The sequence below is a fragment of the Nelusetta ayraudi genome, unplaced genomic scaffold (assembly GCF_046127955.1).
Source record: "Nelusetta ayraudi isolate G7.1 ecotype Tasmania unplaced genomic scaffold, CSIRO-AGI_Nayr_v1 ptg000006l, whole genome shotgun sequence".
NCBI lineage: Eukaryota > Metazoa > Chordata > Actinopteri > Tetraodontiformes > Monacanthidae > Nelusetta > Nelusetta ayraudi.
The window spans coordinates 5,217,629-5,243,573 of NW_027466056.1; the positions used below are offsets into that span (position 1 = coordinate 5,217,629).

General features: G+C 45.6%; 3 protein-coding genes and 1 non-coding gene across 7 annotated transcripts in view; 2 read left to right on the forward strand and 2 right to left on the reverse strand.

Annotated features, from left to right (window-relative positions):
• The window catches only part of LOC142882256 (NADH-ubiquinone oxidoreductase 75 kDa subunit, mitochondrial-like), a 100,543-nt gene that overhangs the window by 68,553 nt on the left and 6,045 nt on the right, over positions 1–25,945 (forward strand). Inside the window, exons 3-8 of one of the 2 annotated variants that reach the window (XM_076016894.1) lie at positions 23,625–23,657; positions 24,819–24,895; positions 25,199–25,290; positions 25,385–25,492; positions 25,601–25,677; positions 25,766–25,847. In XM_076016894.1, coding sequence (XP_075873009.1) covers positions 23,625–23,657; positions 24,819–24,895; positions 25,199–25,290; positions 25,385–25,492; positions 25,601–25,677; positions 25,766–25,847 — 469 coding nt within the window. Of the gene's footprint in view, positions 1–23,624; positions 23,658–23,680; positions 23,702–24,818; positions 24,896–25,198; positions 25,291–25,384; positions 25,493–25,600; positions 25,678–25,765; positions 25,848–25,945 lie in introns of those variants that run through there. The other variant, XM_076016902.1, reaches the window with a different exon arrangement.
• Positions 1,447–17,431, forward strand: jam2a (junctional adhesion molecule 2a). Of its 3 annotated transcripts, none has more exons than XM_076016734.1 (11): positions 1,447–2,141; positions 6,842–6,907; positions 7,152–7,262; positions 8,463–8,612; positions 9,277–9,464; positions 9,576–9,678; positions 10,534–10,641; positions 10,819–10,834; positions 13,041–13,112; positions 16,337–16,370; positions 16,605–17,431. In XM_076016734.1, exons 1-11 carry the CDS (start codon positions 2,081–2,083, stop codon positions 16,641–16,643), a joined length of 948 nt encoding a protein of 315 aa, XP_075872849.1. In that variant the 5' UTR covers positions 1,447–2,080; the 3' UTR covers positions 16,644–17,431. The 3 variants fall into 3 exon arrangements, with proteins under 3 accessions (XP_075872849.1, XP_075872858.1, XP_075872867.1); XM_076016743.1 differs by having other exon boundaries at positions 10,822–10,834; XM_076016752.1 differs by lacking the exon at positions 13,041–13,112 and having other exon boundaries at positions 1,449–2,141; positions 10,822–10,834.
• unc50 (unc-50 homolog (C. elegans)) lies at positions 18,410–23,360 on the reverse strand. Its single transcript, XM_076017077.1, has 6 exons — positions 23,241–23,360; positions 21,903–22,174; positions 21,007–21,127; positions 20,777–20,916; positions 20,122–20,229; positions 18,410–19,996 (listed from the first exon to the last, which is right to left on the reverse strand). The coding sequence occupies exons 2-6, from the start codon at positions 22,168–22,170 to the stop codon at positions 19,860–19,862; spliced, it is 774 nt and encodes a 257-aa protein (XP_075873192.1). The 5' UTR covers positions 22,171–22,174; positions 23,241–23,360; the 3' UTR covers positions 18,410–19,859.
• On the reverse strand, positions 18,535–18,605 carry trnag-gcc (transfer RNA glycine (anticodon GCC)). Its single transcript has one exon. It is a non-coding gene; the product is annotated as a tRNA-Gly (tRNA).

The following is a 25,945-nucleotide window of genomic DNA, read 5'->3' on the forward strand; positions in this document are numbered from 1 at the left end:
TCGCCTGAGTTCTAATTTAAACTGCCAGCTGAATGAGAGCACCGCAAATTCATCCGTGTGCCGAGTTGTTTGTCTTTTCGCAGGTAACTGCAAAAAAAAAAAGAAAAAGAGCTGAATAAGGACGAAAGGTTCATGCAGGCTTCAAAACATGCGTGGCCTTTGTGTGCAGTTTCTGGAAATGTTGCCGTTGCTTGCAAACGATGCCAAAGTTGAATCCGTTCCAGTGGAGCGTCTGGAATTTTTGCACAGCTGATGAGTCGAGATGTCGGAGAGGAAAAACAAACTTCTAGTCGGCGTCAAAGCAAATCTTTTGCATTTGTGACTCCAAGGTGTGTACCGTATCATTATTATTGTTCTCATCATTTTCCCAAGTTCTTTTCATGCATCACCGTTTGCCTTAAAGAGCTCCAAGGTACCAGTTGGCTGGAAAGCGCTCCATCCATATTCATTATTCGAGGGTATTGTAACCTGGGAAGCTAAACAGCAGAAGTGGATGCCATCTAAAGTTTGTTGTTGTTTTTTCTTCCTTTATCGGTAGCAGGGATGGGCAGACTTTTTGACTGGTGGGCCACAATGGGTTTGTATCATGGGTTCTGTGGAAAACATGTTTTAATGTCTATTGAAAGTGAAAAAAGTGTTCCAATACATCTCAAACACTGAAAAATTGAATGAATTAAAGTCACATGTTTTCCAGTACTAACAGCTACTGCTATTTAAAAGTAATTTAGAGTTATGTTATCCTCCAGGATGTCCTCACCATCACCATCATCACTGTGGCAGAAAACGCCAGAACAGGGAAACTAAAACATTAATCAGGTTTATTCATACAGTGCATTACGACCAAATATCTCTGGGATGCCCTGCGTTATTTAGCTCTTTATTGAAATGGCTCTTAGAACACTGACAAGATGGACGGAGTACGACGCCTTTAGAATAGAACACCTTTATCAGTCCCACCGTGGGGGATAATTTGCTGCTTGATTAACAGCAACAGAAAATGGCACAGAGAAGGCAAATTATGAAAGCGAGATATTTACACGTTGTGAACAGTTTACAGTTATCTACACGATGCTTACAGCCAGTTTGTGACTTGCTATCAATATGGTTTCTTCTAGTTCGGCGGGGCCGGATTTGAAAAGCTTTAACGGGCCGCGTGTGGCCTCCGGGCCGTAGTTTGGCTGCGCCCGTTAAGAAGTAGTTTAAATATGAACGTCAAAATGCCCTGGTCGGGTAAGTAGCTTATTGTACTTCACTAAATTGAACTCCAGGATGTTTTTCAAACGTCTCTTCTGGGTGTGACCCACTTGTGTAAAGACTGGGTTGGTTCTTTTGGGGAGGGAGGTGGGTTGGTTCTTTTGGGGAGGGGGGAGAGGGCGGGGCGGGCGGGGCACACCTCGATGCCAAACCCCAGCTGGCACACCCTCCCTCACGCTCCCTCACCCCTCCCTCGGTTGCAGTGCGCGTCTTGGACGCGGCGCTGCGCTCTCGGCGCTCCGCTCCGCTCGGCTCGGCTCGGCTCTGCTCGGCGCAACACTCCGCCCTCCGTCTCTCGCCACCAGAGCGGTAACACTCGTCTACACACACACACACACACACATACACACACACATACACACGCGCGCGCGCTCTCGCGCACACACAGACAGTGGCACGCGGAACGGAGCGACACAGTCTGTGGTCGCGAGCCACCCACCCGTCCACCTATACTCGCGCACTCACTCACTCACTCACGCACGCACGCTCGCTTGCTCGCTCGCTCGCATCCGTCCGTTCCCGTCCCCATGCCCGCGGTGGCGCGTCCCTCTCCGGTCCGTCCGCCTTGTTTTTGTTTTTAATTTTTACATTTTTTTTTTTTTTTTTAGTCTTCAACATTAAATTCTTCGTCGGAAGAGCGCCGCCGCTTCCCCACCTCCCTCCCTTCATCCCTCCTTCCCTCGCTCCCTTTCTCCCGAACCCCGCTGGAATTCTGGATGAATTGTCGGGGAGTTGCGAACAAGTGCGAGAAGAAAGCTGAGGCTCGGGGATCCGCCTCCGCCCGCCGCCCAGGAGAGAGGAGACTCGGCCGGAGTTGTGGACGACGATGGAGGGGACGTCCCTGCCGCGTCTGCCCGCGCTGCTGCTGCTGCTGCTACTCCTGCAATGTAAGTAGCCGCGCAACAACCACTAGAATCAGTTTTATTATTAATATATTTTTGGCACGGATTGTGGAAGTGTTATAGCTTTATTTTAATTAAATGATTTCCGTTTTAATCCAGCGAACACCCTTGTTTTTTTTTTTATTGAGGTTCTTTTTTTTCTTCTTTTTTTTAAATACTATGTCAAGTGTTTCCATTAGGCTGAAAAGATTTGAGTCAGACCTTAAAAACACAATGAGGTACAATTATTGGCATTTTGCAATCGTTGCTATTGGTTGTTCATTTTTTAGTGTATGTGATTTAAGCACTAATAATAATAATGATGATAATAATAATAATAATAATAATTTTCCACTGCCAGAAGTTTTTGCCCAAGTTCCTCTCCAGGATTGGGTGTGTGTGTGTGTGTGTGGGGGGGGGGGGTTCTGCCCGTTAGCCTGGTCGCTGCTGCCGGGCACTGGCCAGGCGTGGGCGGACTTATGGGCAACAACATTTGGCAGATAGGGTGGGCGTGAGGTCACGGGGGGGCTGGCACTGTCAAGAGGATGAAGGATAGAGGAAATGGGAGTGGCGGTGGTGGGGAGGAAAACACACACGACCCCTGCTGGTCGTGTGTGGAAATGCAGTCCTGGGGCCAATGAGACGTCGAGTGTGAGCACACTTTCTCCCCACATTTGCCACCTGTCAGGTCACGAGTTCACCCACTGTGTGTGTGTGTGTGTTTGCGCGCATGTTAGCATTAGCGACCGAGAACCTTGGCAAGGAGCTACTCCCGCTAGCAACTAGCGGCTAACGCTCGTAAAGGTCAAATCCCTAGTGTTTTATTTGCAATTTGCAGAGGAGGAAAAAACAATCCAGAGAGGAACTGTTTTTTTTTTTGGGGGGGGGGGGAGAGGGTGATCTTTGTGTGCGATACCCACCCACACATACACACACGCACACCCACACACACGCACACTGTGCCTGTCCGAGACAGCTGTTGCTCACAGGGTTACACTCTGCACACAGAGGATCCCTTTGTCCAGACGGGAACGCCGTCCGCGCTCACGTCACCACCACCAGACAGGACGTGTCCTTCCAACCTCTATCCCTCTTTCATTTGTTCCCTCCGTTAATTTGAATAAGTGCCTTTAATTACGACTGTGCCGTGCTTCCTGACCTCGGCGACACCCACCCAAACCACCCAGCCAGCCCCGCCCGAGTCTGAGTCCAGTCCGGACGGCCGTAATGAGCAGGAGCGCTGCGTGCCAAGCTGCGATCAAGCCAAGCTGCGTGCGTGCGTGCGTGCGTGCGTGCGTGCGTGTGTGCGTGCGTGCGTGTGTGAGTGTGTGTGTGTGTGTGTGTGTGCCATCTTTCTATTTTTCGCTCAGCTGCCGCAGTGTTTGCTTGATGTTAATGCCATGCACGAGACGACTGTGTGTGTGTGCGTGTGCGTGCTAGGGTGTGTGTGTGTTTGCGGGCTTGTCAGCGTTGACGCCTTTTATGTTGGAGGACCATCAGAGACCCGCCGCTGTGAAGCACCAGCAGAAAAAGCAGCCCGGCGGTAAACAAGCGATATTTTTAACGCTTCCTCAGTGGCAGTTCTTCTTTTTGTGTTTTGGTTTTAGTCGGTTTTTTTTGGTTTTGTTTTGTTGGCACTCAGATTGTCAGGTGCTCCGAAGTCTGGTTGTCAGGCCCCGGTGGGGGGGGGTGGGGGTGGGGGGGCAGGTTTCTGGTCCATTTTGTCTCGTGTCAGGCAAAAAAAATTAAAGTGAGTTTCAAAAATGAGCGTTTTTAATTCACAGTCAGAGTTGGAGCTGAAAGCCAACTGTGCCAGGGAGAGTGCAGAGTTCCCTGGAGAGAGGCCGCCCGCCTCGCTCTCTCTCTCTCTCTCTCTCCCCCCCCCCTCTCTCTCCCTCTCTCCCGCTCTCTCTCTACCTCTCTCTCTCTTCCGCTCTCTCTCGGCGGAGGACTTTTTGCTAATTTACGACGGCGGGCTAAACGCCGGCTCTTTGAAAGTTCCTCAAGTGATCCTGCCACAGAGCAGAATTTTTGTGTGTCCAAATGCGGTTCGGCTCTTTGCTTGGAAATCAAAAAGCTTTCCTCGCGGATTTTCACGAGTACGGCGTTTAGCGAAGCATCGCAGCAAAGACTGCAGATTCTGCTATGCTACCTCGATACCACAGAACTAGTACAGTACAAGTACTTGTATTTCAGTGTTCACTGATCCCAGTAGAGTATGTTCTGTTATTAGAACGACATTCCTCAAAATATTTACCTGGAACATGGGGCGGCGGTCACAAGTTTCACAGCGGTACAAACACAAATTTAACAAAATTCATATCATATCAAAATCATACGCTTGCATGTACTAATTGCTATCGTCGTCGTGGCATCGGGCCATATTTTGCGAGTACTCAACCCCGATATCGGTACAGATACCCGATACAACGTTGACGTTGACATCAAGATCTGCACCTCTTGTTGCTAGCGCTAAAGTAGCCTAGCTTTACTAAAGCTCTGGTTTGCCATCCACGCAACAAAACACTTTGAATACACAAAAAGCAAACAATCTCAGTAAAAGTTTTCGCCCCAGAACTCAGAGCTTGTGTTTAAGAGCACCAACGTTTTCCCACCCAACGCCCTTTTGTCAAAGCAATCTGGGCAGCACCACGTGTTTGACTGAAGACATTCACTTTGTCTTCATCGATAGATTAACTTATTTTTTTCTTGACTTATTTTTTTTTTGTTCGGTGCAAGCATGTAACATCTTTGCATCTTTATTTGTCTGTGTTTGCCGTCAGGTGGCCTGCGTGTGGCGAGTTCCCCCCCGCCCCCTTGCTTCTTATATTCTTTAATGCGTCCGTGTTGTCGACGGCCTTCAGGAGCCGCTCTCGCACAAAGTGACAGCGGCTTTCGCTGTCTGGGAGAAGGAACTCCCTCTCCTACCTTCCAATCTCTCACGCTCTTTTATTCATGCAGCCGTGGGCCGGACCCCCCCCCCCCAAGCCCCCACTCCAACCGCCGCTGCCACCTTGCCCTCCGCCACTCCATTTCATTTGTGTTCTATTCTTAGGGCGGCTCGCATCTCCTTTGTCGCTCCTCTCGCTCCTCTTCCCCTTCCATTTTCTTTTCTTTTTTTTTTCTTTTTTTAATCTGATTGTATCTCGCTCACCCTCGTCGTGTTCATCCACCCTCCCTCCCCCGCCCCGGATGACGCATCAACACTAGGGGGAGCTGGCGGGGGTGGGGAGGAGTGGCGTTTGCCATTTTAATTGACTTAGCCCCAAAGCCCCTGCCAAGCGGGTGTAAAGTTGAACTACCAGGAAAAGAAGCTGCGAGCGCGCACGTGAGCCGGCACGGCGGCATTATTATTGTATAGCGTGTTTGTTTATTTATATTGAAGAGGGCTGAAAAAAGTCAGGAGCGTCTACCTTTTATGGGGATGAAGAAAACAAAGAAAGTCGCTACTTCCTGCTCGGGCGGTCCCTCACTTCCTGCCGCCTTTGTTTCCAAGTGATCCAGTAACAATGGAGCTCCCGGACAGGAAGTTACGAACGCACAGGATGCTGCGCCACACTCTGGGTGACTCGAATGTGGTTGGAGAATGAGGCGTTCAGAGACACAATGGCAGGAAGTGGCTCCAATCGCGAGAACCCTTGAAGCGCTAGCGCAGGCATGGGCAAATTACGGCCCGGGGACCATATGTGGCCCGGTAAGCTTTGTAATCCAGCCCAACGAACTTGAAAAAATGATCAATGGGTGATTCATAAAGTGGTAAGTCATAAAATACGTGTATTTTGTCCATTTTTCAGTGTTTTAAGAAGGATTGTAATAAAGAGCTAAACACCGTGGGGCTTGAAAGACACTGATTTTGTTGTCACGCTTTTGTTTTAAATAGACATGAAATCACCGTTTTCTACACACATCCCATGATATATTTTTTCCTCCAATGAGGTGTGTCACCAAAACGCTCCATCCATCTGCTGCTGCTCCGGCCTCTGTCACATTTTAGAACCCATTGTGGCTCCACCGGTCAAAAGGTTTGCGCTAGTGAGCAGTTTCCCCTGGCGTCTCTGGTCTGGCGCCCCCTAGTGTTCAGACAGTCCTCCTGAGTGCCGATTATCATTTATTAGTTGTTTTAAGAAATCTCGATGCCCCACCCCATCCCTCGTTTTCCTAATTTGTTTGCTCGCTGTCAGCAGCTGACCTTCACCTGTAGTTAACAACAGGACCGGGCAAACAGTTGCTAATCCACTACGTAAACCAATCAGGCGAAAGGAAAGCCCCCCCCCACTTCCTCTTCCCCTTCCTGCTTTGGCTCGGGCCACCGCAGGCCAGGCCAAAAGGCCGACCGCCTGTCTGGGTTAATTCAGGCGCTCGCGAGACTCCCTCTGACCTTGTCCCATCCTGCTCTTAAACAAACATACGGCGGGCGCCATGCCCCCTTCACCTCGCCACCGGAGGGGTGGGGTGGGGATTAGCGGTGGGGCTAATCTCCCCCGGAGGAGGAGGACGAGGAGAAGGAGGAGGAGGAGGAGGAGGAGGAGGAGGCTCTGAGCCGATCCGCCGGGCTCAGGAGAGGGAAACCGGCGACGCCCATTAAGAATTCTCCTCCCGCAGCTGCACCTCGACCGCTTCACCTTGCCCCCTAATGGATGATGAGTGATATTGCGCTCTCACCCTCCTCCTCTTCTTCCCCCCCCTCCCCCTCCTCTCCCTGCCAGGTTCCCTCTCTGCTGCTGTCACCGTGACGACCAACAGAAACAAGGTGGAGGTGCACGAGTACTCAGGTGAGGCCCCTCCTCCTTCTTCATCATCATCTTATTATTATTATTCACCTTTTCTTCTTCTTCTTCTTCTTCTTCTTCTTCTTCTTCTCTTTCAATATTCAAGACTGTTGATCACAGCTGCTATAAATAGACGCCAGAGGTTAAAAACGGCAGTGGCGCTCAAGCTGTAAATATCTCACTGCTCTCACATTTTAGCCCTCGTTTTTTTTTTGTTTTTTTTATCTCCTCCCCCCACCCTCCCCAGACGCTGTGCTGTCGTGCATATTCCAAACAGAGGTGGACCAGGAGCCGCGCATCGAGTGGAAAAAGAGGGGCAAGGATGTCTCCTTCGTCTACTTCCATGGCCAATTCAAAGGTTGGTCGCATCTTCAGTGTCCAGGGTCGGGGGGACTTGATAGAGGAAACAGTTAATAAATCATCAACTACCTTTCACCCAGATGCAGCCACACCCTGATGTTTCGATTATTTATTTATTTATTTATTTATTTATTTCCACTGCTGTCTCCAGCCCCCCCCCCCCCCCCCCTCCCGCCTCGACTGGATTAAGGCGGCCTTGGCTGCTAAGAATCGTTGATACGAATCCCCGTCCCATCCATTCGCCCAACACACAAACAACGCTGCGATTTTTTATTTCAAAAGCCTCGAACTGGAGCTAATGAGGGATTAGCTCGTTAGCTCGCTCGCTAGTGATGAAATTCTTCTTGGGCTCCAACTGCGCGATGGGAGATCTTTAATCGCCACTCCACCGCCCCGCTTGCCATTTTCTCACCGTTCACCGACACTCTGCGATGTTTGCCCGTGCAAGGTCAGCACGACCTTTATCCAGGAACTCGGCTCCATCTAACTCTCTCCTCCAAGTGATTAACGCTCAATGGGAACTTGTGAGGTTCCTGGAACTATGGACTTTTTTTCCCCAAAATGTAGCCGCAGCACCGCAACCGGCCACCGAGCACGAAACCGTCACCTCGTGCACATTTTCTGTGACCGTCGTGCCTCAGTAGCTGCATTTCCATGACGAAGATTTCGACAAATTACAATTGCGATTTGCAGGCGTTTCCATTGATTGGTGTGAAGCTCATAAACTGTAATACGAGATTTTACGAGAATTACATTTGCTTTTGTTTGTTTACGTTTGTTTGCAGTCAAGAATGGTTGTTATATATAAAAAATATTCCATCTCCTACTCCGTCCAAACATAACGTGCAATTTTCACGGGACCCCATTCGTCAGGTCCACTGACGTGTAAATGCGAACAGAGTGTTTCCATGACACTTTTGCCATATCTCGATATAGATACGTCTGAAAAACCACCTCATATATACTGTATATACCTCTCAATATTTGAGAGGTTTTTCAAAGTTTAGGTGTTTCCATGACCAGTTTTTCATTGTGATATTAAGCTTTTGCATAATTCTAGGGGTAATGGAAAAGCAGCTAGTGTTCGGTCACGTCTTTTGTTACTTCAGCTCCGAATCACTGACGAAAAAACCCGTTGTGCAACTTCTTTCCACCCGCGGCCACTGCTGACATTTCCCCCGTGCTTCTCCCCTCTCAGCTCCGTTTGAGGGCCGGGCCACCATCGATGGGGCCACGGTGACTCTGCAAAGGGTGACTCAGGAGGACGCCGGCGACTACCGCTGCGAGATCAGCGCCTCGCTGGACTCGGTGGTGCTGGGCGAGGCCAACGTCACGCTCAAAGTTCTGGGTGTGTCTTTTTGCTTTTACTTTTTACTTGCTCATTTTTATCTTTTCATTGAAGTTACCTGGTCTGCGAAAATAAGTTGTTTTTGCATAATAGGAAAATTTGAAATAAAGCAAAGATGCACCAATACCACTTTTTTGTGTGAGTGAGGAGAATACTTGCATGTTGGTGCTTAGCGATAGCGATACTGAGGGCCTAATAAGGCCATTACACATTATAGAATTACTTTCATTTATTCCTATAGATGTTCTATTATCTGACCAACGTTCCTTAGCATGTTTTTCTAGACATGGGGCGACTCACAAGTTTCACTGCAGTAAAAACACAAATTTTACAATATCGTCACACGATACATGCATATGCAACTGTTATCAGTGTTGTGCTACTGGCACACATTTTCTGGGTACGAGTAGAGCGCTCAATCCTGGTATCAGTGCATCCCTAGTAGTTACTTAAAACTACTGCTACTACTACTATTCATGCACAGACAACTGATATCGGTGTCGTGGTATCAGCATGTATTTTACGAGTTCGAGTAGAGCCAACCCCCGCTATCGGCACCGATACCCGATACTGGTATAGAATAAAGTCTAAAATCCAGACTCAAGTCGCTGGAGAAATCGCCTCAATTAATCCTGTCCCCTTCTCCGACCCCTCCCCCCTTTAGTCCCCCCCCACAAGCCCTCCTGCGAGATCCCCAGCGCGGCCGTGACAGGCTCCCTGGTGCAGCTGCGCTGTAGAGACCATCAGAGCATCCCGCCCGCCACCTACTCCTGGTTCAAGGACAGCCAGCCCATAAGGCCGTCCCGCCAGCCCAACGCCACCTTCCTGCTCGACTCCCACACGGGAGTGCTGGTGCGTCTGTGCCTGTGTGTCTGTCTGTGTCTGTGTGTTACCACTGTTTTGGCTGCGTTTTTGCACAGGAGTAGACAAAGAATTTCCCCCCCGCCCCCCATCTCTGTCCAGGAGTTCAAGGCCGTGTCCAAAGAGGACAGCGGGCACTACAGCTGCCTGGCGTCCAACGGCGTGGGACAGCCACAGATGTGCGAGGGCAAGCACATGACGATAGGTGCAGTTTTTGTGTTGTTTGTGTGTTGATGTGTTATTTTGGTTTGTTGCATTTTTCCTCCCTCCACACCAGGCATGGGCAAACTACGGCCCGGTGGCCATATGCGGCCCATTAGTTAAGCTAATCCAGCACCGCCAAACTTGAAGAAATTATATTAATAGTCATGAAATAGCTGTATTTCATCCTTTTTTTCAGTGTTTTAAGAGTAATTCCTTAAAGAGCTGAATACCGTGGGGCTTCAAAGACACCGATTTTGTTGTAACTTTACTTTTGTTCATTTTCAATTGACTTTTAAGCACGTGTTTTCTCCATGTCCCACGATATACTTTTTCCTCCTATGGGGTGGGTCACCAAAAAACTCCTGCTCCAGCCTCCTCTGTCAAATTTCAAAACCCACAGTAGCCGCACCAGTCAAAAAAGGTTTGCCCACCTCTGCTCCACAGCTTCGCATCTCCTTGATTTACTTATTTATTTATTTATTTATCTTTCAAATATGAATTTGAAGAGCTTTTTCTATTTTGGGGGAGGGGGAGGGGGGTCCAAAGCTTCACCTTCCAACAAAAAAATAAAAATGAAACGACGCCGATGATGCTTTGTTTGGAAAGGTCTTTGGTTTTTTTTGCTGTTGAATAATATAACGTCCTCTGGATTAATGCAAGCAAACCTCTTCGCGCGGTTAATAAATTATGGGCAGCAGAGTGGAAGGGGGGCATTTAAAAACGTAGCTGTCCTATTTTACGCCGTTGGTGGTTTGTTTCCCAAGGTTTTTTTTTTTTTTGCTCACCGCAACGTCTCCGTCCTTCTTCTCCTTCTTCTCCTTCTGCTTCTTCTGCTTCGTCTCCGCTCCCCCTCCAGAGGACGTCAACGTGTTGGCGGTGGTGGCGGGGGTGGTTGTGGTCGCCCTGGTGGTGGCGGTGTGCAGCTGTGGCGGCTTCCTGCTGCATCGCAACGGCTTCTTCAGCCGTGAGTTGCCTTTTTCTTGTTCTTTTCCCTCCACAGATGAACGTAAAATTCAACTGTTTTTTTTTTTTTTTTTTTTTTTAAAAGCGAAGTAATTTTTGACTGAGTTCTTCTTCTTCTTCTTTCTGTTCCTCCTCCTCGTCCTCCTCCTCCTCCTCGTTGAATGCACCCGTCCGTCAGCAGGACACAGAGGAAGGTAAGAGCTTCGTGATTGCATTAACATCGAACGTGCACCAAAAAGAAAAACCAGGCTAATACACTGTGACTGAGAGAGTGACTGAGGGTGTGTGTGTGTGTGTGTGTGAGTGCGCGCGTGCGTGCGTGCGTGCGTGCGTGCGTGTGCGGTGTTGTTTTTTCTCCCTCTGTTGTTTGGGTGGAGGGCTGCATGTCCGCCTGCTGAGTCGGCGGCAGCTGTTGTCGCGCGTCGCCCAACTCCACCAAAGAGGGGCGCCAACAGCTGTAAAAGCCAAGGGGGGGCGGGGAGAGTGGGGGAAGGGGGCATAAAGAAAGGGGGGTGGGGAAAGTTTTAGGTGGTTTTAAGTAACCACTAGGGATGCTCTAATACTCTACTTGTACCCAGAAAATTTTGTGAAATTTGCCTTTGTACTGCTGAGAAATGTTGTTCAAATAACAAAATATATGTGGGGGGGGGGAAGAATCTAAATAATTCTATAATGCGTAATGACCTTATGACGTACTCAATATCGGTGAGTACCGAAAATGCAAGTACTCGCGCTCTACTCTGTCTGTAAAAAAGTGGTATCGGTGCATCCCTAGAAACTTCGTACTTTTTTTTTCCATCTTTCTTTATCTCTATTTATTCTTCTTCCAAAAAGTTCTCGTCCGTTGCGTGAGACGGATCTCCGAAAAAAAACGAAAAAAAAAACGGACAAGGAATAATCAGCGAGCCGCCACCGACTTAATTACGGATTAATTAGCAGCAGCTAATCGGCTAGCGGGAGGAACGTCGGGCGAGCGGCGCTGCGATTGCCGGCAAATTAAACTGATTGGTAATTTGGAATGGATTATTTCGATATCGGGTGGGGGTGTTGGATTGTGGGTGTTGTCAACACACACACACACACACACACACACACACACACACACACACACACAGAAAAGTGGGGAGGGAAGGTAGTGCTCCACTTCTTGAAGAAAAAAAAAAACAATTCTCCCGGTGACTTTATGTTCTTTTTTGTGTGTGGTTTTTTTTTATTTTTTATGACCGACTCATCAAGACGGAGCATCGCCGCGATGCGGAAGAAGCTCTTTGTCTGGGTTAAAGTCTGATGCTTATCCCGCTGAGCTAACTGGAGCTGTCAGTGTCAACTTCCTATTTATAGCGCGGGGGGGGAGGAGTGGAGGCGGGCACGGGGAGGAGAGGGGAGGGGCTCCTCGTCGGCCGCCGAGACTGGGAGGCAATGTGACATGTTATCTGATGCACCGATAGTTGGGCACAGTGAGTTCACGGGAGGATGAAGAATGCAGATCTGGGATTTAGTTGTGCTTTTTTTTTTTTTCTCCCTTTTTCATCTTTCCGAGGGGAGGGGAGGGGGAGATAAATGGGAAAAGCGCTGCTTGGTGGTTTTAGCCGGAGACGCTCCTAACAGCAACGACTCGATCTACCGGCCTTAAAATCCTTACAAAGCGCTCACAAAGTGTCACCACGATGCAAAATATCACAGTTACAAAAAAAACCACTGCGCTGCCCTCAACCTTGCAGCTCTACAACCTTCTAACCAGACGCATTATTCCTTTAATTGATGCTTTGCATGCAATTTGCCCTGTGATTGGCAGCATGGCCGCACAGCGTCGCCCCCTACAGGCAAGAGGTGCAACCAAAGAGTTTGCTTGTTTGAAATTGGTGGAGTTTTTATTCCACCTCATCACCCCGATTTTGTGCAGTTTGGGTTTTTCTCTGTATGTGTGCGTTTTGTCCTTCCAAGAGTGGCTTCTCGGGGCGATGATGTAACTGATATGGCAGTTTGATATTTCCGCTTTGCTGTGACGAGCTCAAAACCCCCACCACCTCAAACCCAGAGTAGCTTTTCGGAAATTGGTAACATTCGGACGTCTTCGAAGGCTCTTACTTTGAAAGGCCTGAAAAGCTCTCACTTTATAGTTTTTTGCCGGTGTTGTTGACTTACCGGCTTTTCCGAGGCTTACAAACAATCCACGGCGACCTACTTTCACTTAGCTTAGAGCCTGCTAACTCAACTCAAGCGAAAGCCAAACACGATAAATCCGGGTGGAGGGACAAAATAACAAAGCAAGACAAAAAAAAATATATATATATATATATATATTCGACTTTTGATTCCATCCCACACGCGAGAGCATGGTGTGCAGTGGCCCACAACGCAAATCGGAAAGCCGTTGACCCAACACACTGACCCCTACAGGTCGTTTTGGATCTCCCAGTGTCCCGGCGGCGCCCACATCAGCAGCCAAACCCTTCACAGAACCGAGGACACGTGAGTGTTACACTAAATTGCGCTGCGTTTAGCGCAAAAATAAAACTGTAGTTGAGGAGTTCAGCCATAGGTACCAAAAACTCTTGCCCACGGGCAAAATTAGGCCCACAGTGTCATTATATTAGGCCCTGTGAGGCCAATACAAAATCACTACTAGAGCTGCTGGCCCGCCGCTATTATACACCACATGTATCGCTAATATTACAAATCCCAGAACGCTCTGCTGGTATTTTGGCGCTGGTGTTTTGGCGCTATCAATCATTCATTGAAGGATATTATTGTGACTTCATTGGTTTATTGTTATTTTATTTTTACATTTATTATCAGCCAATGGAAAAAAGGTGTCTGTTGAAATTTAAATCAGAAGGCTGCAAATAAAAAATACACATTTCATTTATTTTAATTCGTACCAATTCTATTTTACATGTGTGCAATATTAAGCTATTTATTGTATAGTATTCCACATTCGAGGAAGATTTTTTTTTTTTTTTTTTCAAGAATATCAATGTTGGCCCGAGACTTTGTCCAAGTTTTAAATTTTGGCCCACTGTGTATTTATTTGAGTGTGACCCCTGGGCTACTGGGCTACTAGGCTAACGCACTCCACGAGCAGGTTGTCCAATGACTTAAAGATTGGGGGTTCAATTCCCGCTCCATCCCAGTCTGTCGCCATGCCTTTGGGCAAGACACTTAACCCACATTGCCTCGTACGAACGTGAGTGAAAGGTTTGGTGCAGATTGACTGCCACGCCACTGTCAGCTGTGCGTAGCTTAGCACCACCACCAGTGTGAATGTGGAGTGAATGAATACTGGGTTCAATGTGGAGTGCTTTCAGTGCCTAGAATGGGCTATATAAATCCAACACGTCATTATCATCATTATTATTAGTAGTATTGAAAAAATCTGAGAATCTGGCCTTTAGCTCATGACAAGGTAAACACATGGATGAAAATAAATATAAACAGCAACTGTGTATCAATAGCTGCTAAATGACAGTTTTTTTTGCAAAATAAAAATTATATTTCTCAAATTTCGACAAAGTACAATTGCAATTTGCCGGTGTTTCCATTGAATGGTGTGGTGTGCATAAGCCGTAATTCTCATCAAATCTCGCAGGACGAGATTTGATGAGAATTACATTTGCTTTTTTTTTGTTTACGTTTGTTTGCTGTCAAGAATGGTTGTTATATTTTTCTCTTTGATTAATTGTAAAAAAAATTATACTCCATCTCATCCACCGTCCAAACATAACGCTCCTTTTTCACTTGAAGTCAACGTGACCCCCTATGTCACATCAAGTGATGTGTAAATGCGGATAAAGTGTTTCCATGACACTTTTGCAACGTACCTCTATATCGATATGTCTGAAAAATATGACAGGGCATTGTTGCCACACTAGAAAAAAAAAAAAACAGGTCTCAGTATCACGTTATAACATGAAACTATCATGTTATTATGTGAGAATGATCACAAAAAACGTGAAACTACGACACAATTGCGTGAAAATGATTGATTATTAGTATTATTATATTAATTTCATCAATGGTGCTCAATAAATTCACCATGCCTCAAACCAAGTTATAGTTAAGTTTAATGGAATCATGCAAACGAGACACACTGCCTTTTTTTTTTTTTTTTTTTTGCCTTGTTTCGTTTCGTTTAGATTTGTTATGAAACGATGTGAAAATGATCACGTAAAAACGCAAAACTTTTCACATGAAAGCGTGAAAATGATCACGTAAAAATGGGAAACTGTCACGCTATTTCGTGAAGAGTATCACGTAAAAAACAAAGCTTTCATGAAATAACGTGATGGTTTCATGTTATAACGTGAAAATGATCTCGTAAAAACTTAATAGTTTTCACGTGATAACGTGACACTCAGGAAAAAACACCTCATGACAGCGTAGAAACCTTTTAGCGATATTTAAGAGTTTTTTTTTTTCCCAAGTTTAGGTTTTTCCCATTACCAGTTAATTAACGCAGTGTGTAGGTTTTGTGCAATTCTAGGGGTAACGGAAGTGCAGCTATTGAGATTTCCGGAATGCTCCTGGCTGTTTGGCCAACCAGGATGCCGCGCTCACTTTTACAATCACGACGACTTCCTGAACTCGAAACCTGGCAGGTCTCATCATGCGGCCGTAGCCTTAGCGTTAGCTGTCAGGAGGCGGCCCACTCTCTCCGGTCGTCGAGTGGTCCTGACAGCCGCGGCCTCCCCCGCCGTTCCATGAAAGGCAGCGTCGCACACCTTCACCCGTCCATCCAGCCGGACGTAATTCCCAGCGCCCCCCCCCCCGAGACAGAAATCTGGCGCTGTGCTCTTAAATACTCTCTGACACTCTTCCACAATCATGCACGCAGTCTCTTTTTTTTTTCTGTTGTCTTTTTTTTTTTTTTTTGTAGCTTATTTACAACCACTAACAAATTGCCGTCAACAACAAATCACATCACATCACATGCGTGAGAGAAGAGATTGAAACAGAAGGTGATTTTTTTTTTTTTACCTCGGGATTCGTCGTGTTTTTACCGCGCGGTTTAGTGATTAGCGCAACTTTGATTTGATGCAACAGTCAGAAACAATTCACGCCGGGCAAACCTGTGCAGGTTATTATTATTATTATTTTTAAGTTCGCCAAACATGAAATCTTGCTTTCACCAATCATCTTATTACCCCCTTGTTTCTTCTTCCTTCTTCTTTTTCTTCCTTCTTTCTCCTCTTCTTTATTTTACTCTTCTGCAGGTCTCTTCCTCTTCATTCTTCTTTTTCCTCCTCTCTTCTCTTCCTTCTCCTCCTCCTCTTCCTCTCCTTCCTTCTTCTTTTCTTCTTCTTCTTCAATCTGCTAAAGTTGCATTCTGTGTTTTGTGTCTTTCCGTGCATTAGCTCTAGCCAGGGAGGGAAGCTAGGTGCGCCTAATAAAATGTGACAAACACTGAACTCCACTTTCCTCTCCCTCCTCCCCTCCCCCCTCAAACGCACACGCACACGCACACTCACTCACTCACTCACTCACTCCCAGGCTCCTCTCCAGCCTCTCCCGGTCACGGAGGGCTCCAGTCACGGTTGCCTGTTGGGAGGGGTTGCCATGTACTGTATGATGTGCATTATTCATGCCGGGGCCAGATATGACTCAGGATACAGCTGTCCGCCCCCGGTGGCTTTTCTTAGTTATTTATTTCTTTATTTTGTAACTGTGTCAAACTGTCCGATGTCTTTGTCTTTCAGGTCCAATGTCAACTACATCCCTCCGCCCCAAGAAGCAAGTATTTTTTTTTTCCTCTCCTTCATCTTCTGCAGTTGTCCTCCAATTCTTTTTTTTCTCCTTCTCCCCCTCTTCTTCTTCTTCTTCTTCTTCTTCTTCTTCTTCTTCTTCTTCTTCTTCTTCTTCTTCCTTCTTCTCCATCGCTCTCTTCTCGGCAGCTCGGGCACGAGCGTGCGCGGTGTTTTTCGTTGTGTAATAACGGCGTGGTTGTGTCGTGTTTGTCGTCCGCAGCCCCAGGATTTCAAACACACTCAGTCGTTCATGCTGTGAGCAGGAGAAGCTGGCCTTCCTCCGAGAACACACGTGCCAACATGCTGGATTCCGTCTGGACTCTAAACTGGAATCACGCTCACTTCAATCTTCCGCTTCCTGCCCCTCTGACAATTTTTACATTTTTTTATTTTTTACATTTTCTTTTCTTTTCTTTGCTGTGCGTAGAGATCCGTCCTCTTCCCGCTCTCATAGGATCGAGTCTAGTTTCATGACCCTCTGCCGCCCCCTTGTGGTCAAGCGACGAAACTCGAATTGATTTAACCTCCCCCGCCTCCACCCGCAGGCCTATTTTACGTCTCTTTTCAACTGGAAAATGAATTTACCGCAAAATGACACAATTGCAGTGTCACTCAACGGAAACAGGAAGTCGTCTCCAGGCCAATTCTACGAGGCCAAGCCCCTCCCCATTCCATCCTAATGTGCCTGCATGGTCTTCTTTTATACATATGAATACATCTCTATCAATATATATATATATATATATATATATATATATATATATATATATATATATATATATATATATATATATATATATATATTTATATACATACATATATATATATAAAATATATACCTTGTGCCTTTTTAATTTGTCATATTTATGTATGGATCACAGTTTTTTGTAAAGAACTTGCCTTATACTTTTTTCTTTCCTTTTCTTTGCCACGATTTGATGTTTTATCAAAAGGGAGTGTCTGTTTTTAGCGTGCGAATGAACCTGTTCAGAGTTTTATTTGAATGCTGTATCGATTCTGATAATAAAGGATTTTCTATTCAAAGACTTTGCCGACTGCAGTAGCACATAAAAAGACGGATTTGTTTTTGTTGGTCTATTGTAGCAAAGGATATGGAAGATTTCTATTATAGCACCACTTCTGCTGTCATAGGGCAAAACTCCTTCTTCCTTCCTCTTCTCCTGCAGTTCTCCTCATCTTCCGCTTCTTTTTCCTTTCTCTTTTTGTTCTTCCATCTTCTCTTCTTCCTTCTTTTTCTTTCTCCTCCTCCTCCTCTTTTCCCTTCTTTTCCTTTTTCTTCCTCTTCTCCTTTTTCTCCTTCTCCTCCTTTCTTCTTCTAACCACTGCACCACTGTGTCGCCCATAGCAGTCTACAATTTTAGTAGGCGCATAGGCCGAGAATTGAACCCATGACCTGACTGCCATGAGGCGGCAGTGCTAAGCACTGCACCACCATGTCGCCCATGGTAATCTAGTATTTTGTAGGCCATAGTCTTCTCTAGCATTCAATTATGGTAAAATCCAAGGTGAAAATGATTAGTCTATTGTCTATTGTTGTAGTAGTATTTTGTCAATAGACTACTATTGAAGATTTCCATTACTATTACAGCAGTCTATTTCAGTAGTGTATACTCTACTATTATTGTAATCTATATTCTACTATTTTAGTTGTCGAGAGTCTTCTCTAGCGTTCAATTATAGTATTCTATAATTGTCTATAGTCTTCTATCATAGTCAATAATGATAGTCTTCCATTATAGTTCTCTATTAATATAACTTATTATTATCATTATTATTATTATTATTATTATGACATAGCATAACAACTAAGATACTGGCGACTTGCCCAGGGTGTACCCTGCCTTCGCTCTATGACAGCTGACCCCCGTGACCCTGAGCTTGGGAAGAAGCGGGTATGGAAAATGAATGAATGAACAACCAAGATCAGCCCGAACGTCGGAGGGATGATGGCGCAAAATCTTTTTTAACGCAATTTTAATAGTTTTACAGTATTTTTACACCAACTTGGTAATTTTACACGGCTATTTTTTTTTATTTTTTTTTTTCTTAAAGCAATTTGTCAATTGTTTCGCATTATTTTAACACATCGCATCTAAAACGGAAAAAAAAAGGGGGGGAAAAGGAACTGTTGCATTGGCCGGGAATCGAACCCGGGCCTCCCGCGTGGCAGGCGAGAATTCTACCACTGAACCACCAATGCTTGAGACCCTTACGAATAGGAAATATATAAATACATGCGCACCTATATTAATTTGTATCTGTGCAGAACAATCTGCACTTTTTAAAACTGAATTTATTTCTTGAAACGGGTTGAAATGAAATGACTGCAATGTGCTTTGAGACCGCAAGATGGCACTTAATCTCCAGCGGGCCAACAACTCCGGAGGAATGAATGGTTCTAATTTTCATGGATAAACTTAGAAAGCATTGATTAAGAAAGTATTTACTGAACTTCTGTTTTTTTTCAAAGTACCTTCTGCACATTCACACTCGATGGTTTTGTTTTAAGATCGAAGGGTTTGCGCAGGAGGCAAGTAGGGCGCATTTGGACACGCAAATGAAACGGCACAGCAACGTCAATGTGTTTTGTATTTGCAGCGTGGTATGTTTAGACTAGAAAATGGACTCTACTAATTCAATAAAGGGCAAAAGCACATCCTATTAACGTTGATAAAAGGGAAGTAAAATTAGATCAACCAGAGTCGAGGGTGGGGGGTGGGGTCTGTGTGGAGGGGGGGGGGGGGGGGTCTTCTGGCGTCACAGATCAGCACATGGTGAAATAACTGATGCCAAATGTGTTTAGGTGAGTGTGGCACACAGACTTGTTTGAAGCTCAGTTGGGCCGGAACCTCGTTCTGTTTCTGGTATTGAAAAAAGCCCAACATATTTCGCAGAAAGTGCTTTGGTGTGTTAAGGCAGCGCAGGACAGTCCATGGAGTGTAACATGAAAAATATGCACAGACGTTTTGCTTTTTTTATGTTTAGGATTAAAAAGATATGGACTTTGACAGTCAGTCAAATTAAGTTTTTTGGTTTTTTTTATTGAAGTTGCTCTGGAATGTCAAGAAAAAAAAGAAAATTGAAAAAAACCTCAACCCTATTATTCCACTTTCCTTTTTAGAACTTCAATAATCAGTATTAATCTTTTTTTTTTTTTTTCTTAAAGAAACAAAGCAAATTTGTCCATTTCACAAACTATCAGTTGGGTGTATATATATATATTACAACCTGGCAGAGTAATATTTACAAATCATACAAAAAGAAACAACAATAAAAGCCGCATCGTCCCCGACTTCTGGTTTCCCACGGAGCTTCAACGCAGGAGCCAATCAGAGACCGACTTTGCAGCCGGCCTCTATTCAGTCGTGTCCCGGAGTCCCACCGGGGCTCCACATGTACGTGCAGGTGCCTCAATGTGTCCTGAACTGAAGGAGTGTCGCGAACCCAGCCGGCCCTACTGGACTCTGTACTTGTAAAACCAGCAGAGGCCCTTGGTAAAGTTCCAGCCCAGCGAGACAGAGAGGATGTAGAGGAAGATGAGCAGAGCAAAGGGGTAGAGCAGCGTCGCCGTGTCCTTCAGGAAGGGCAGCGCTGGCGAGAGAGGAAAGAACCTCAAATTTGTGACACAGAAATCCATTTGATTTGCTCGAAAAACGGTCCAATCAATTTCACTTTTATCAACGCAGGGTGTTGGAATGTAATGGAAAAGGACTCACCGTTGTACCCCAAGAATGTGATGTAGAGATAATAACCGATGGCGATCAGCCATAGCGTGTTCCCCACAAAGTAGGCCAGGAACCAGTCGGAGTTGATGACCACCACGTCTGGAAGGCACAAAGCAAAGCGGCGCCAATCAAGTGTCTGACGTTAAGAGTACTACAATTTAATTTTATTCTCTTGCTATTCTTTTGTAATCAAACTTAAAACATTTTTATTTTCCATAAAGTCCAGAGAAGTTTAGGTGAAGTGATTCATAGAAATGAAGTGTTGAAGATTGATGCAATCCAGCATGGTTAAGTCATTGCTGATCATTTCAGTGAGAAATTAACGTGATCTTCACATTGATGAGTATCATTAATTATATACATACTTGGTTTCCTTTTGTTCAGACGGATGTAAGTTAAAACAGATGTTACCTGCCTTGACAGTTTTGACTGTAGCTCCAGTCTTCATCATTAATTATAATATATAACTACTGTAAAGGCAAACTGAGAAAATGTGGAGCAAACTGGTTGCCCTTCGTACGACCCAGTAGCCACGAAGTAGCTCTCAGGTTCAAAAATGTCGGTGAGCCCTCATCTACATCTTCCACTCGTCCTCCTGTGACACTCTACTTATATCTTCCAAAAATTCTGTCTTTCTCAGACTCACGGTTGATGAAGAAGAGCTGCAGGAAGTGAAGGATGACCAGCAGGGGGTAGAAGGCATTGAGGTGGACGTCGAAGGCGTAGCCCCACTCCACGTCAAAGTCTCTGCCGGGATGCTTCAGCAGGTACTTGTTGCTGATGAACCTGGGGCAGAAAAAGCAGAGGTGTTCAGAAGGAGGACGGAAGCTTGGTAAAAAAAAAAAATTAAACATCAATCAGATGTCTCGGACGTACCACATGAAGGTGGATATGAGGAGTCCGACTCCGATGCAGTCGACGAAGACCACCCACAGCAGCAGCTTGAGCGTGTCCAGGACCCCCATGTCCAGGACCAGGCCGAAGCCTATTGTTGACACTGCAGGGGAGAGGAACGCAGGTCTGGTGAGAAGATGCTGCTGTCGCTCCAGGCCAGGGGTGGGCAAACTCTTGACTGGTGGGGCCACAATGGGTTGTAAAATGTGACCGAGGGTCCGGAGCAACAGCAGATGGATGGAGTGTTATGGTGAGCCACCTCATCGGAGAAGAAAAAATGTCATGGGATGTGTAGAAAACATGTTGCTTTAATGTCAATTGAAAATGAACCAAAGCAAAGTCAAAACAAAATCAGTGTCTTTGAAGCCTCACGGTGTTTCGCTCTTATTGAAATGTCTCTTAAAACACTGAGAAAATGGATGAAATACAGCTATTTTATGGCTTACTGACTATCAATAAAATGTCATATTCTGGGGGCAAATTAAAAAGCTTAACGGGCCACATATGGCCCCGGGTCATAGTTTGCCCATGTCTGGGCTAGGCCATAGGTGTCAAACTCTGATCCAGGGGCCAAATTTGGCCCCCAGTGTCAGTATATTTGGCCCATAAAGCCAATAATACAAAATCACTACTATAGCTGCTGGCCCGTACAAATCCCACAATGCCCTGCTGGCATTTTGGCATGTCAGTCAGGACAGGACGTTCAATTGAAGGATATTATTATGACTTCATTGGTTTATTGGTGTTATTTTATTTTTAAAATGTGTTATTAGCTGTTGGTCCAAGTTCTAGATTTTTTTTCCCCACTGCGTTTTTGAGTTTGACACCCCTGGGCTCAGCTGAGACGCTATACGGGTGCGGAGGGTTGCAGGCAGTACCACAGAGCCAGACGCTGAGCAGGACCAGGAAGGCCGGGTCGTCGCGGGCCCACTGGTCCTTGGTCTGCTTCCTGTAGTGGAAGTTGCGATAGACCCTCTGCGGCGACGTGAACAGGTAGAGCATCTGCCACAGGGCAAACTCAAAGTCCATCTGCCGCACGTGGAGCAGCCGCCGCAGGTACTTGTAGCGCTTGGCGCCGGCCGTGTGGCGCGCCGCGTCCCGGGAGCTCGGCGTGCCATTGCTGTGCGTCAAGGTGGTCGGCAACATGGTGCTGCGGAGGAGGATGACCATGAGGTGAGGGCGGGGAAAGGAAGCCGAGATCAGAATTTTCAGACTTAGGCTACCAGTCAAACGTTTGGACACACCCTCTCAATTGAATGTCTTTTCTTTCATTCTCATGACTATTGACACTGCAGTTTCTCACCGAAGGCATCAAAACTACGTATGAACACACATGGAATTATGTAGGGAACAGAAGTTTAAAATAACTCAAACATGTTTTATATTGAAATTCTTCAAAATGGCCACCTTTCATAAAAAGCATATTAAGAGTTATTTTTGGAGTTGTCTTTCTTTGCTGTATAATTACACATATCGTGATCATATATTTGATGTCTTCAGAATCTATCTGCAGTGTAGAAAGTTGTAAAAATGCATGAGGTGTGTCCAAACTTTTGACTGATAGTGTATAATTACTACATTTATAAATAAATAAGAATAAAAACAACAACAACAAACAAATAATAATAATTAAAAGAAAACAACAACATTTGCATTGCTCAGATAAATGTGAGCACTTGGTGCTGAGATAGAAACACTGTGACTGGGTTCTGATTAAAAAGCCCAAAAGATGGATATTGCTACAATTCTTCTTCTTCTTCTTCTTCTTACAACACATATCCTTTCAATCATAAAACAGTATAAATGTTAAAGACTTATATACAGCTTTAGGGGAGAGAAGAAAAATCAAAGAGGGGGGCGTGCACCAGGAACAGGTAACTACAGGGAGAACCAGTTATCAACGACAACAAGACACCCAACCCATCCTCCTACTTTCTATGTGCAAAACAGAAGTACATCATTAGTACAATATAATACATCAAACACCGACGCTTGCGCCAGAATTTGCTTTTCGAAAACTAACAAACGTTTAATGTATATCTCGTCGTTAATGACGTGAAGTTTGCTAGCTCACACTGCTAGCATTTGTGCTACCTACTTCAAAAGACGAAGGCAAAGACAGGTGTGTTTTTAGTATTTTCGGAGTAGCCTTCGTTGTAAACGTGTGCATCACTGACCGTAATATCTTATATTACACTAATATAAATAATATATACCTGATTTGCAGCACTGCTTCCCAGAAGAGAGCACAAACTACTGCTTGTTTCTCTCGCACCCCCGCATACACTTCCTGAACTGTCGCGAAAATGAACACGTAGCTACTTCCGGGGGCACGCTGTTCATCATGGGAAAGGTAGTTTATTGCGTTCCAATACGAGGCGTGTTTACGAAACAAATGTTCGAAGAATTATTTCTAAATTTTACAAACAGCATACATATGGACATATAAAATAGCATATATAATGTGTAGCCAGAAAAAAGCACAGAAAGGAGTAACAGGAATAAATATTTTAACTTGAAAGGGACAACACAACCGGAAGTACTGATAGTATTTCCGCTAAATACGCGATAGCTGTCAGGTGGAAAGCGTTTATTTCACCGCTGTTCTGGTCAAGAAGGCCAAATAGCGCAAGGTAAGAGCTACAAAAGCAACGCGCTTTGATAACAGTTTATATCGGTATGGCTCTTAACAGCAGCCGGTAAAAAAAAAAGAAATTATTTGACATGTTTTTTTCTTTCGCTGAAGCCCCAGGACAACATTGCAGCGCCCGTGTCCTTGACTAACTTAGTGCCTAGCACGATGCTAATCCAGTTAGCCCGTACAGCAAGGACTCCTCGTAACAGGGCTTCATGTTGAATCTCTGCACGTTCATAGGCGCGCGCGCACACAACATGTGTATATTTGGGCATTTTGCGGAAGTTCTTTTTCTTTTGCTTTGAGTTTTTAACATTTTAACGTGTCAGCCTAGCCCAGTATTGGGGTCACTGTTATTGCTGTGACAGTGAGTGCTAACGTTAGCACCGGGAGGACTCAGTAGTTTCTCTGTAGTTGGACGGTTGCACTGGCGATGGACTGATTTGTAACTGCAATATGTCGTGCATTACAACAAATATGTTATTCAAGCCTAAATGGGAAAGAGTTTCCATTGCGTCTTTACAATAAAAGCAACTTAAATGTTATGAGCTTGTTGACATGCAAAACATAGACATAGCAAAAGATTAAAAACGTCAAACAAAAATGTGTTCCGGAAAAAATAATAATGTAGGAATTGGAAAAAATATATATTTTGCAGACAGTTTTCTCCGAAAAAGGTAATACTAAACGTTCAGTGAATGCTTCTTATGTGACATGCTAATAGACAAAATAAGATAAACTGGAACGTTTGCGTTACAGCACCCCTGTTACACCCCTGTAACCACAAATGTAAAATCGGTTTGTCTTTTTGATTTTTCAGTTCATCTGTTAATCAGAAGAATCACACAGTTTTGACTTCCACTTGTTTTGAAAGCCAGAGCGCTAACTGAACATCCCTGAGCTTTGTAGACATTTGAAAGAAGAACTAAAACAATCAAATAATACCTAAATAAATAACAAATACTAAAGTGAAAAGCAAACACAGCAACGTTCTTGCACAGCCTTCTTTTGCTCCTGTTTGTCCTGCGCTTTTCTGTGCATTGTTTGCCAATCCGGAGACAAATTCCACTCAGTTTTTTCCCATTTAAATGCAAATGTATGATTGAACCTTGATTCTGGGAGGTCAACTGACGCCTCGGCTTCTCTCTGCCGCTTGCAGCGTCATGTTGCGACTGCCGACCGTCGGCCGAGCTCTGGCGGGAGCCGCCAAGGGCAGCCTGGCTCCCTCCAACGCCGGTAAGGCCCTCGTGTGTGTGTGTGTGTGTGTGTGTGTGTGTGTGTGTGTGTGTGTGTGTGTGTGTGTGTGTGTGTGTGTGTGTGTGTGTGTGTGTGTGTGTGTGTGTGTCGTATCAAGGACAAGGTTGCCCCCATCGTGACAGCAGGTATAAATAAATCATCCGTCTGGTGGCACATTGGGAAATGCTCACTAAGCTTATTTAGAGACGAGTCTCCGGCCCGGTGCCGATTTTGTCTTGCTTTTAGGAAATTTTCGCAGCAGATTTTGCCAAGTCTGACCCTTTATGCGCGTGTACTTCTCAGTGCGTACTTCTGTGCGAGCTGCCAGCAACATGGTGGAAGTGTTTGTGGATGGGAAGCCGGTGGAGGTGGAGGCCGGGACCACCGTGCTGCAGGTATTCTAGCAGCCACATTGCTTTTTATTTCAGTTTTGCACGTTTCCCGTCCGCTTCTCTGTGGGTTGATGCCCTTATTCTTATTATTTCCCAGGCCTGCGAGAAGGTCGGAGTCCAGATCCCCAGGTTCTGCTACCACGAGCGTCTGTCGGTAGCCGGAAACTGCCGCATGTGTCTGGTCGAGATCGAGAAAGCGCCGAAGGTAACGCAGCACGTTCGTTTTGCTTCGGAGACTGTGCGCCGGGTTTTCAGGGAAAGGAAAGTATCTGCTGCCATTGTAAAGGTTGTTTTTGTGTGTGTGTGTTGTTAGCCTGTGGCTGCGTGCGCCATGCCTGTCATGAAGGGCTGGAACATCCTCACCAACTCAGAAAAAACACGGAAAGCCAGGTGAGAAGACAAACCATTTCTTTATTAAAGAAGAAGCTGTGCAGATGTGCATCTCTTGATGCATTTTTCTGTGTGCGCGCCTCCACAGGGAGGGAGTGATGGAGTTCCTTCTGGCCAATCACCCACTGGACTGTCCCATCTGCGATCAGGGAGGAGAGTGTGACCTGCAGGTACAGTGGAGCCACGGCAGCGAAATACAGGGAAATGCTTCCCATCAAAGCCCCTCCTCTTGTGGCACTGTTCCCTGAAATGTCGCCGCCAGACACTT